The 12,696-nt window shown below is 36.3% G+C and overlaps 2 protein-coding genes across 2 annotated transcripts; both read left to right on the top strand.

The window, feature by feature from the left end:
• The first annotated feature begins 5,462 nt into the window (after positions 1-5,462).
• On the top strand, positions 5,463-10,596 carry LOC122134350 (NACHT, LRR and PYD domains-containing protein 10-like). The gene is made up of 7 exons (XM_042721446.1): positions 5,463-5,821; positions 6,122-6,223; positions 8,402-8,506; positions 8,699-8,815; positions 9,013-9,097; positions 9,585-9,780; positions 9,887-10,596. Exons 1-7 carry the CDS (start codon positions 5,649-5,651, stop codon positions 10,594-10,596), a joined length of 1,488 nt encoding a protein of 495 aa, XP_042577380.1. The 5' UTR covers positions 5,463-5,648.
• A 338-nt stretch (positions 10,597-10,934) lies between these two features.
• Positions 10,935-12,022, top strand: LOC122136667 (protein NLRC3-like). The gene is made up of 2 exons (XM_042721070.1): positions 10,935-11,717; positions 11,854-12,022. The coding sequence occupies exons 1-2, from the start codon at positions 10,957-10,959 to the stop codon at positions 12,020-12,022; spliced, it is 930 nt and encodes a 309-aa protein (XP_042577004.1). The 5' UTR covers positions 10,935-10,956.
• Positions 12,023-12,696: the final 674 nt, after the last annotated feature.

Genomic DNA, 12,696 nt, shown 5'->3' with positions numbered 1-12,696 from the left:
GATAACACTGTCAGTGGTAAGTATTTACATAATCCATACTCCGAATGTAAGTACTACACCTCTTATATGATTTGACGTGAAAGAGACTATGTACCATAAAAAAGATAGACAATGTAATTATTTCAAGGACGATTTGTGGACCCTGGACCACAAAACACCAGTTCTACGGGTATTTTTTTTTTTAATTTAGATTTTTATATCAATACATTAAGAAATTAATTTTCAGTTGGTGTATGGTTGGTTAGGAGGACAAATAGTGTCTGAGATAACAACTATTTGAAAATCATGGCATCTGAGGGTTTTGCAAAAAAATCTAAATATTGCGGAAAAACATTTTTAAAGTCCAAAGCAAAAGCATTTTATTAATTCAACAAAATAAGAGTTGATGAGTTAATGGTAGCAATTTGTTACAATAGCTTATTCTATGGACACATGATCTTGTACTTAAAATTCCTGACTGATTTTTGGCATAGAACGAAAAACGGATCAATTTTGTCCCATACAATGTTTTGTGGTAGATTGCTATAAATAAACACCAGCAACTTAACACTGCTTTTGTGCTCCAGGGACACCTTCAGTCACTCACTTCATAAAACAAACAACACTGAACTTACCACCGTCAACCCATTTGAGATATTCAACACAGCGGACAAATCAATGAATGGCAATAGGCATCTCTTAAAGCAGAGCAAGAAGATGAAATAAAAAATTTATCTGATTTAAAAAATGTGATCCATTACACAGTGTATATAACATAAACTGTGTAAGGACCAAATACGTTTCCTATCTGTCAAGAATATTTGATCTGCTCAAAGTGCCCCCAAAGTGTTGTACGAAGTTAATCAGGATGATGTTTTGTCAACAACTAAGTTTTTGCAACTTGTTTGAGATTGCCATATAAATAAGGTATGGATATCCTCACATACTGCGTAATGTGGTTTAAGGGGTAAATTGTCCTAACAAATGTTGCCTTCTCTTTTGAAGGTCTAGACAGCTACAATGAAGCCACAAATGCAGTTCAGAGTTCTGTTCATATATAATGCAGTTTAATGAATAACACTAATTTTTAAAAAAAATGTTAAGTAAGGTTTTTGTGCTAATTCCAGCTCTGTTGAGTATTCTGTGAATAATTTTTGATTTTTAGGTACCCTATTCTTATTCTTGCAAAACAACCTTGAACTGTGCTATGAAACGGTTGGTATTCAGTTTAAATAAATTAACAAAATGATATTCTTGACAAAAACCTGTGTATAAGTGTATAATTAATTTAAATTATTTACATTAATCAATGGCTCATTACCGTTATCAGGTACCATCATTAATCAGAACCAAATTACATAAACGGCACGGAAAACCATTAAATATGTGCAAATAAAAACTAATAGAAACTTGTAATGGAACCATCAGAACCAATACAAAACTGTGATGGAAACCATTAAATATGAGCAAATAAAGACCAATAGAAACTTGTAATGGAACCATCAGAACCATTACAAAACTGTGATGGAAACCATTAAATATGTGCAAATAAAGACCAATACAAACTTGTAATGGAACCATCAGAACCATTACAAAACTGTGATGGAAACCATTATATGCAAATCGTGACCAATACAAATTTGTAATGGAAACCTATACAAACCAATAAATCCTAATGGAATATGCCCAAAACACACTATGTAATGGAAACCATTTGGTAATGGTTTTAATGGTTAATTGCTGATGGTTTGTAATGGTTTTGTAATGGAAACCATTAGAATTTCTGTAATGGTTTCTATTGTTTTTTTCAGCAGGGCGTGATTTACGCCTCCGATTTACGCCTCCAATTTGGCGCCTCCAAATTGCTCTGTCCTAGGATATATATATGTTCCTGCATATTAAAACAATAACATTACTGTTTGGTCAGGATATAGCCTACTGTATCAGAATTATAACCTATATAGGCAAATTAATTTAGCCGACAGAATGAACTTGGTAAAGATCTAACACAATTTAATTCAAGACTCAAGAATGTGCTGCATTTTTAGCTTTAAGGCAAAATGAGAATGTCGAAACGGCCAGTTAATGCTTACGAACAAAGTCTACACTTAAGGCAAAATGAGAATGTCGAAACGGCTGTTTAATGGTTAAGTTAAAGATTTGGAATGAATTGTACACGCAGGTGAGAGGGTAGTTAAAGGGGAGAAATAGAAAGCATTCTGCATAGCGTTTTGGGTGCTGAAGACCGTACTACTGCAAGTAAGTCTTAAGATGTCCTTGATTACAGTTAGTGATATGTGAATGAACAGTTAATGATTTATTTTAAAAATAATGTATTACGGGGTATTTTTTATTTTTTAAATCCCTCTTTTTATTTTCTTGATGCGAAATCGAAAGTATTCTAACTTCAGTTAGGCGGGTAAGCACGTGGTGAATGTTGCTTTAACATTCACTTTTAATTTGTGTCAAAAGAGAATGCAATAAATCTGCTGTGATTAAATAGAATATTTCAGTTCACTTAGCTCAAAAGCTTACATTTATATATTCAGCCATTGTGGGAGCAGTTGAAATTAACATAATAAATTCTGACGTAATGACCCAATGCTGTATAAAAATGGTTCATTTGTTGCGTAAAAGTGAGTACAAAATATATAAAACTTCACAGAAAGCTCAGTTTCCCCCTCTGTAATTTGTCCAATGCTAAAATAATTTTAAAATGATGTAGGCTAGTTATGTTTCAACATTTACAGCTATATATTACGAAGAGTTGTCTGAAATACAACTTAACCTGACACTGTTTGTCATTTTTTGACCTCATGTCCAGGTTCTGCTGAGCAGCTGAATGTCTTCAACACAAAGATAACAGTCCTGTCTGGCAGTTTAGGAGCGAGGAAAGGACTCTCCATCTGAGATGAGTGTCTCAGTGGAACAGAAGTAAGACTGAGTCTGTTTTTAAAGAATCATTTTAAACACTACATAAGTTTCAGTATTGCATCTCATTTCCCGTAAAGCCAAGTGTTTATCATAAAACTTTTGCGAGATAGGTGTAAAATGGGATAAAATTATGTGTTCCTCTATAACAGTCTATAAAATTCAAGCACTTTTCTAGAGTCCAGAGTTCAGAGTCCAATAAAGATGTTGTTTGCACCTTAGTTACAACTTGTATTTCTCTGAAACAAAAAGGCATTCGTCATGTCACAGCAATGCGGATAGTGACAACAGTCGGTTAGCTGTGTTATTTAAACAATGGTGATCTGCCAGGTCTCACAACTTTGTTCCTGTTTGTGTTGCTCTAACTCATAATCGTAGATCATGTTTTTGTTCAAACTGATAAAACATCTTTATTGAAATGCGTGTTGCTTTGGATTAAAGTGTCTGCCAAATGCTAATGAAATTTTCAGGACAGTTTGGTGGTGGTAACGTAAAAAAAAAAGTTTTAAGAAGCTATGTCTCGTTATCCAGTCAAGGTCAAAGGGAGAAGAATATTAAGTTACTGATATTATGTCAAAAGATTTAAAAAAATAAAATTAATATAAGTACCTCCTGCCATAAAGTGTTTTTTTTTTTCTCTTTCCTATTTGTGTCATTAGGGAAAGATCAGACTCTGAGGTTTCCAGCTCTGAGTCTGTGAAGAGTGATCAGTTGAAAGGTGATATACCACTTTTCAATGAGGAAACATCTACCAAAAGGTATTTCATGTGTTTCTTATTGTCAGACACACATAGACTGTATACGGAATTATTTCTTTTTGACTTTATCATAAAAGTTTAGAGTTTTGTTTCTCAAAACAGCAACTGATTTATAGCATTGTGATAGCTGTTGATGGGAGAAGAATAATAATGCATAGTTTTAGTTTGTTAAATTGTGCTTAAATTGTACTAATTACCATCTGAATGAAACCTCTTCAAATGAGACTGAGAAAACTCCTTTTTGTTGTTATTAGTGAAAAATTGGGCCTAAATGTGTCCTTCAGTTATGAAACACCATCACAAGCTAAAAGGTATTTTATGTGTTTTACACACATTATTAAGATTTCTTCGCTGTCTGTGATTGAACTAAACGGATTATACAGAAAACTACACATAAACATTCTTCTGTCCACCTAGTCATTAGCAGGGCAAATGCTCTTCAAATGAGACTGAAGAATCTCCTTTAATAGTGTTTTCTCTGCTCTTGTCAGTGAAAGATCAGGTTCACCTGTGACCAGCTCTGTGTCTATGAAAAGTGACCATTCAAAAGGTGATGGACCGAACTTCAGTGAGAAAACCCTATCATCTTCCAAAAGGTATTTTATGTTTTTCTTATTGTTGATCATGCATAAACAATATGATGTATTTAAAATAAATAAATAAAATATCTGCAGTCAACAGTGAGTCACAATTGGTCTGTCAAATCTTTGTCCAAATGTTTGGTTCACTACAATTTAACTTGCCACCAAGAAAATTGACTTAGATCATAAACTTGAAGTCATTAAACCAAAAGCATCAGAAGAAACTCACTGATGCGGTGAGAAGGAGGGAATACCCTTGTAACTCAGTCATACTGAGTCAATGGACAACTAACACGTTTGTAAGCGTTTATAGAAGTAGGAAATTAGTTTTGCTTGAGTCTAAAGTCCATGAAGAGATGCAGGATATGATTATCAGGTATTGATCATTTATATGGTGGCAGTAAAAATGCTGATAAGACGTGTCATTGCTAATAGTTATGGTGTTTATGTAGAAAATGTTAGAATAAAATGGAATTAACTGCAGTTAGTGGAAAAAGCCACTCACACTGGGAAGTCTTGGAGTGGTGTTCAATAGCTAATTAGCTATTTTCTTCTCCTGCAGTCAAGTGAAGAATAATAATGAATGGGTATAGTATAGCATACAGAGATAGAAAGAGCTTTTAAAAACTTAATTATTTAACTTTTTTCTTGGTTGAACTATCCCTTTAATTGCAAAATATTGAAGACTGTAATAATTTTCTTTAATTTTTGTTTTTGTGTTGTTGGTAAAAGATCAGGCTCACATGTATCATTTAGTGAGGAAACATCATCACGAACCAGAAGGTATTCCACATGCTTTGTTACATTCTTTAAATTGTGTATATGCTTTTAATTTAGTGTTTCATGTCTTCTTTTTTTTTTTAAATGTGTACTAATATATTTTATGTACTGTATGGTGAAGCCAGAAACAATTTTCAATGAACACAAGGTAAACTGAAATGATTAATATTTTCACTGTGTTGTATGTGATATAACTTGAATGAATACAATAAATATACAGCCATACTGCATTTAATTACCATTGCAACTCCTCTTCAAATGAGACTGAAGTTACCCCTGTATTTCTTGAAACATTTTTTTTTTCTTTGTGTCATTAGTGTAAGATCAGGCTCACATGTATCCAGCTCTGTGTCTGTGAAGAGTGACCATTCAAAAGGAGACGGACCTTATTTTTCTTGAGGAAACACCAATGTAACAAAAAGGTATTTCATGCGTTTCTCAAAGCATTTTAAAGTGATGCAGTGTTTAATTATTTAATAATATTATTCAACATTATTAAACAAGCCAAGCCCTAGCTCAACCCCATCCCCATAATCAAAGTGAGTGATACAACAATGAAGGTACAGTAGATTATTTGTTCATACAGTGACTTGAATATTGTTTGTGATCTGTTATGTGAATGCTTTACTATGTAGCTGGAAGAATCTCATGTAATAGTGTTTTTATTTCTGTTCTTTGTGTCATTAGTGTAAGATCAGGCTCTCATGTGTCCAGTTCTGTTTCTGTGAAGAGTGACCATTCAAAAGGTGATGGACCGAACTTTAGTGAGAAAAAAACATCACCTTTAAAAAGGTATTTATTGTGTTTTACATTACAGTGATGTTAACTAATCTTTTCACTGTGGTGTATGTACTGGACAAGAATAAATCAGAGAGCACAATATCTGCTTAACTCTTTATTGAACTCAATCTGGAGCTTTATTACAGTAATACAGTTACACAGGCAACCACAATGAGGCGTAACTTCACCAACGAAAATGATCTTGCAACCAAACATGAATATGTCCTTCCATTTATCTAATTATCATTTGCAACAATAGAATGAAGAATCTCCTGTAATAGTGTCTTTTCTCTCTGTTCTTTGTGTCATTAGTGTAAGATCAGGCTCACATGTATCCAGCTCTGTGTCTGTGAAGAGTGACCATTCAAAGGGTGATGGACCAAACTTCAGTGAAAAAACATCATGTAACAAGAGGTATTTTATCTCTTCCTCCAAACATCTTACAGTGATCCATTGTTTCATTATTACTAAATTAAGCCAAATCTATCATCATGCCTAACATATGATAGAGAATTAAATCGACATGCATGATTTAATTCTGTAAGATTTGGTGAAATATTTGTCATTGTACCTGTGATGTGGAGTCAGAGACGTTCGGATCCAATTACAGTATATTTAGAGAATGGTCAGACTGGCAGTAGTGAGACAACAGCGTCACGAATGTCAAAGGATATCCAGAATCAGAAACAATACCAGTCAGAGGTCAGGGTAGGCGGCAGAGAATCACAGGCGGTATAAACAATCCAAGATCAGACACGGAAGGAACAAACACAAGGGGACCGCTCGGAAATGTAAGACTGGGCTAAACAAGACTTCGCAATAACGGAGTCCAAACACAGTATATATATAGGGGAGTGGTAATGGGGAACACCTGGCGGTGATTAGCCCTAGGCATGGGATTATGGGAAATGGAGTTCAGACCCCAAATGCAATAGTCCTGAGTGGAGTGCCCTCTACTGGAGTTCATAGGTACTTCAGCTGACGATCGTGACATAGCAATCCCCATTGTGGGAAGCACAACAGACAGGGGAAAAAGTTCAGGAACAGGAGGGCTAGAGTGAATGAGTTTCGGGATACCAGCTGCACGTGCTGCCACCAGCGGTGGATCATTCATACTGGATGCCAGTCTGGGAGACCGAAGAACTGACCTCAATGATCTAGGTGCAGCTGACAGGAAGTGACCTGACTCTGGACGAACAACTGTGAAGTGACTTGATTCATGATCAACTGTGACTTGACGTGACTCATGAAGATCAATGGTGACTTGACTCTGGAAGGTCAGCGGTGGCTGCCCTTTCTGGAGGAAGTGCCACGACTCGACCTCCCTCTAGAGGGTGCATGCGACGAGTGGGTCCTGGGCTGGCAGCCATCTTGTGCAGTGGCTCTGGGCTGGCGGCCATCTTGTGCAGTGGCTCTGGGCTGGCGGCCATCTTGTGCAGTGGCTCTGGTGGTTCAAGCTCCACTGCCAACTGTGCTTGACAATGTTGCCCCCCCCAGAAAATTCTTTGGGGTTTCAACCCTGTCCTCTGCCTCACCCACAGTGAACGGAGAGCCACACAACAAAAGAGCATATTCCATGATGTCCCTCAACCTGCCATTAAATTCTCCTCCAGGTAACAATGATTTAATTGGTTCACTGAGTACAACACAGAACAAGTCCTTAAACAACACTTCATCATAAAGCGAAACTTGATATAACTCACAGAATCGGTGAACATCCTCCTCAATAGATAGGCCTCCTTGACGAAGATGTAGTAGCTGATCTACTGGGTCCATGGTTGAGCTGGATAGGTGAAACGCTGACATTGAAGTGGGAACAAATATCTCGGTAACGAGAGGATACTGGGCTGTTGGATCCTGGTATGTCAAAATCTTCTGTGATGTGGAGTCAGAGACGTTCGAATCCAATTGCAGTATATTTATTTAGAAAATGGTCAGACAGGCAGTAATCAGATAACAGCATCAAGAATGTCATAGGATATCCAGAATCAGAAACAATACCAGTCAGAGGTCAGGGTAGGCGGCAGAGAATCACAGGCAGTATAAACAATCCAAGATCAGACACAGACGGAACCAACACAAGGAGACCACTCGGAACTGTCAGACTGGGCTAAACAAGACTTCACAATATCTGAGAGTCCAAACACAGTATATATAGGGGAGTGGTAATGGGGAACACCTGGCGGAGATTAGCCCTAGGCACGGGATTATGGGAAATGGAGTTCAGACCCCAAATGAAATAGTCCTGAGTGGAGTGCCCTCTACTGGAGTTCATGGGTACTCCAGCTGACGATCGTGACAGTACCGCAATATCATCAAAACACCTAACAAAAGGTATTTTATATCTTTTGCATTATAGTGATGTTATTTCCTCACTGTGGTGTATGTAATAGAACTTGACTAAATACAAAAATGAATCACAGAACATAATGTATAGCAAACTGTTTCATCTTTAATGAACATATTCATTTAGTTACACAGGTAGCCACTAGGGCTCATACATTCACCATAGAAATACAGAACAGTTAGTTTGCAACACAAGACCTCTTTAATTATGACTGAAGTACCTACTGTGTTTTTTTTTCTCATTAGTGAAAGATCTGACTCGCATGTATCCAGCTATGTGTCTATGAAGAGTGACCATTCAAAGGGAGATGGACCAAACTTCAATGAGAAAACACCATCACCTTCCAAAAGGTATTTCTTGTGTTCTGTGTTTTTTTTTTTCTTAAATCATAAAACTGTATTTCCCATCAACCATTTTCTGTGCTAATAAAGTACTGTAGGTAGCAGTAAGCAGCTGGTTTGCCAGTGGTTTGACCAAATGATATTGACGGCTGTGAACCTGTTATTTTTATGTGATTTTCTTCTTTTTTGTGTGTGGTTTAGTTACAAAGGACAGAAGACCACAGTAAATATTGGTGAAGAAATTGCACGGTGGGACGCTCTAAAAGCACAGAAGGGATTGAAGAGTGATGTGGAACTGGCATCTTTTCTTCTCAATAGGTGAAAACACAACATACCACTGTTTATTTTTTCCAATTTATTACAATAAATTACAAAATAAATGGATCTACTTTGCCAAAATTTGTAATTGTCAATAGTCATTAGGTTCATGAGGAATTCATCTGCAACTGTATTAAAGTCTGTTATTTCAACCAAGAGGACAGTGCCTCCACATAACTAATTTATTTTGCTACCAGGGTTCAGTTTGAGAAAACGGACTCAAACTACAATAATTACCGCAACCGCAAGAATTTCAGAGAAAATCTCCTCTGGATCTTCAAGGCAAGTAAAAGTTCATAAATGCTATATTTATTTATTTATTTATTTAACATACTAATAGGTTATTGAACAAATTGCATTTATTTTTTATTTAAATACTTTTTAAAACTAATAAAAATAGATTTGTTTTCTCTTGTTAACTGATGTTCTAACAATCCCTCATTTTTTAAATCTAAACTCAAAAATAAAATAGTAGACATGTTTCAGCCGTGTGACAAATTAATGGCAGTGAACACAAAAGCACATTAACCAAGATACCAAAAATCATGTTTATAATTGGATTTGATTCATACAAGATGTTTTGGTATCTCTGTTTGTTTGTTTGTTTGTATTCCCCAGCACTTTACCTTGCTGATGGTCTATACTGTCAGTGCTGGGAAACTTCATGAGTGCATTGCTTGCCTGTAATTTGTACTACACATAAATTGTTTATATTTTAATATGTTTTAAATGTATAGGTAGGAATTATTTTTTCTTGATTTGTTTTCAGGATCTTGAGAAAAAAATAACTGTATTTCTGAAGAATGAGCTGGAAAAGTTTAAGAAAATATTAAATAGAGAGAATACACAGTACTTTGTGCAGGACTTTACAGAGAAAATGCGTGATATCAAAGAAGCTGCTCTTGATATGACACTCTTCTTCCTGAGAGATATGGAACAAGTTGAGGCTGCAGATGCTCTACAAGGTAAGAGGTTCATAGGCATAACATATTGTCATTGTCACTTATAAAATATAAAATGGTGCATATCTCGATGCATATCTTTCTTTTTTTTGGTTCTTGTTTGTGTTAGATGAGCTGGTCCTCATTCATCAGCGACCACTAAAGTCAAACTTGAAGAAGAAGCACCAATCTGTATCTGAAGGAATTGCAAAGCATGGTGACTCCAAGCTTCTGAAGAACATCTACACAGATCTCTATATGACTCTGAGTGTTAGTAAACAAGTCAGTACCCAAAATGAAGTAGGACAAGTTCAGGCTGCTGATAGGCGACATGAATCACAAGAGATTCCAGTCGAATGCAAAAATTTGTTTGAAGCACATGAACAAGACAAGGAGATCAGAACTGTACTGACAAAAGGAGTAGCTGGCATCGGAAAATCCATCTCTGTGCAAAAGTTTATTGTGGATTGGGCTGACGGTAAAGAAAATGAGGATATTACTTTCATATTTCCTCTTGCATTTCGAGAAATGAACTTAAAGGAGAAAGAAACACAAAGCTTGACAAGACTTATACGTCAGTTTTTCCCAGAGATAAAAGGACTGAACCTTGCAAGAAATGATAAATTTAAATTACTGTTCATCCTTGATGGTTTGGACGAATGTCGTCTTCCTCTGAACTTTGAGGGTAATGAGACTTGTCGTGATGTAACATCACAAGTCTCTCTAGATGTTCTCCTCACAAACCTCATCAAGGGAAATCTGCTTCCTTCTGCTCTCATCTGGATCACCACCAGACCAGCAGCTGCCATTAAAATTCCTCCGAATGGATTGACCGTGTGACAGAAGTACAAGGATTCAATGATGCACAAAAGCAGGAGTACTTCAGAAAAAGATTCACAAATCTTGGATCTGGCCAATGAAATTATTGATAATGTTAGACAATCAAAGAGTCTTTTTATCATGTGCTACATCCCAGTCTTCTGCTGGATTACAGCCACTGTTCTCCAGAACATTTTAGAGGAGAAAAAGAAATAAGGATCTGAAAAACAATCAGGCTGATGACACTTCTAAAACACTGAAGGAATCCAATACTGAAAACATTCCTAAGACTCTGACACAAATGTACACACATTTTCTTCGCTTTCAGATCTTGCAGAGCCGTCGAAAGTATGACAAGATGTTTCCTGGGATAAAGATGCCATGCTTTCACTGGGGAGACTGGCATTTCATCAGTTGCAAAGAAACAATCTGCTCTTTTATGACACAGATTTGGAATCCTGTGGTATTGATGCCTCCCAAGCATCAGTGTATTCAAGCATGTGTACCCAGATGTTTAAGGAGGAAAGAGGGATCATTCTTGGTACCACTTTCTGCTTTGTTCATTTGAGCATTCAAGAGTTTATTGCAGCCCTTTATGCACATCTGTTTCTAGACATCAACAAGAAAAGTGTGTTTGATCATCATGCATCTACAGAACAGGAAAACAAAAATGAAACCATGATTGATTTGCTCAAGACCGCAGTGGACAAGGCACTCGAGAGTAAAACTGGACACCTGGACCTTTTCCTTCGCTTCCTTCTTGGTCTGTCACTCCAGACCAATCGTCCTCTCTTGCGAGGTCTGTTAACACAGCAAGATGGCAACGACAAAAACTACAATGAAATAGTTCAGTACATCAAGGAGAAATTAGAAGATAAGAAGATGTCTCCAGAGAGATCCATCAATCTGTTCTACTGTCTGAATGAACTGAACGACCAAACTCTGGTGAAAGAGATTCAGACTCAGCTTAGAGAAGGAAGTCTTTCATCTGGTGATCTTTCACCTGCCCATTGGTCTGCTGTGGCCTTCGTTTTGTTGACATCAGAGGAGGAGATGGAGGAGTTTGACCTTCAGAAGTTTAAGAAATCAGACGAGTGTCTCTTTAGGCTATTGGAAGTTTTAAAAATCTCCCAAAGAGCTCTGTAAGTAATATAAGTCATGTTTTTGCATCTGAAAAAATATATCTCTATAGTTTTTAATCATTAATTTAAATTGGGTGATATGATATTTTTGCTCAGTACTCAGAATACTTTGTATTCTGTATTTTTTTTCTTCTAGGTTAAATGATTGTGACTTAACAGATGAGAGCTGTTTAAATTTGGCTAAAGCTCTCGGATCAGATAACAATCTGATAGAGCTGAATATGAGCAATAATAATATACAGGATTCAGGAGTGAAGCAGCTCTGCATTGGACTGGAGTCGTGTAAATTGGAGATACTGAAGTAAGTTGTGACAACAGACAAATGCCATTATTGTTCGAGATAATCTTTAACAATTGTGCAAAATATAATGTGATTTTTAATGTCTGTTTTTTTATTGAATGATTTATTTTGTTTGTAAACATGGGCAATATGCTTAAAGGTGACCTATTATGCCCCCTTTTACAAGATGTAAAATAAGTCTCTGATGTATCCAGAGTGTGTAAATGAAGTTTTAGCTCAAAATTCCCTACAAATATTATTCTGTAGCTTGTTAAAATTGCCACTTTTAAGGTATGAGAAAAAACGCAGTATTTTTGTGTTTGTCCTTTTAAATGCAAATTAGTGGGTGCTCCTGAGGAAGAGGGTGGAGCTTCATAAACATAGCAAATAAACATTTCACTATTAGCAAGTACAAGCCTGTTAAAAGTCTGTAATTTGATTGTATTGTGCATAATAAATACGCATTTATGATTTACGCAGACAAGGAGCATGTTGTGATAAAAATAACTGCTATCACAAATACAATGCTTCACATTGCTTTCATATGCAATTTATAACTACCTCATTTCTATTTACTGTCATTCTGGTAGCACATGAAGGTAGCATCAGTGAAAACAGACAGAGACAATGGTAGTTTTAGCGACATTAGCCTTACAGAGTGCCAAGAAGTGCTTTCGGAAAGGCATTTCGGAAAATAAA

This window comes from Cyprinus carpio, chromosome B3 (assembly GCF_018340385.1).
Source record: "Cyprinus carpio isolate SPL01 chromosome B3, ASM1834038v1, whole genome shotgun sequence".
NCBI classification, from domain to species: domain Eukaryota; kingdom Metazoa; phylum Chordata; class Actinopteri; order Cypriniformes; family Cyprinidae; genus Cyprinus; species Cyprinus carpio.
This window is presented reverse-complemented; position numbering and strand designations above follow the sequence as displayed.

What these genes read in the sequence shown, in the direction of transcription:
- LOC122136667 (XM_042721070.1), top strand. Translation starts at nt 10,957, where the DNA reads ATGCTTTCACTGGGGAGACTGGCATTTCATCAGTTGCAAAGAAACAAT. An exon ending in AAAATCTCCCAAAGAGCTCT is followed by an intron (nt 11,718 to 11,853) that starts GTAAGTAATATA and finishes TTTTTCTTCTAG; the next exon opens with GTTAAATGATTGTGACTTAA.
- LOC122134350 (XM_042721446.1), top strand. Translation starts at nt 5,649, where the DNA reads ATGCTTTACTATGTAGCTGGAAGAATCTCATGTAATAGTGTTTTTATT. An exon ending in ACACCATCACCTTCCAAAAG is followed by an intron (nt 8,507 to 8,698) that starts GTATTTCTTGTG and finishes TGTGTGGTTTAG; the next exon opens with TTACAAAGGACAGAAGACCA. An exon ending in ATCTCCTCTGGATCTTCAAG is followed by an intron (nt 9,098 to 9,584) that starts GCAAGTAAAAGT and finishes ATTTGTTTTCAG; the next exon opens with GATCTTGAGAAAAAAATAAC.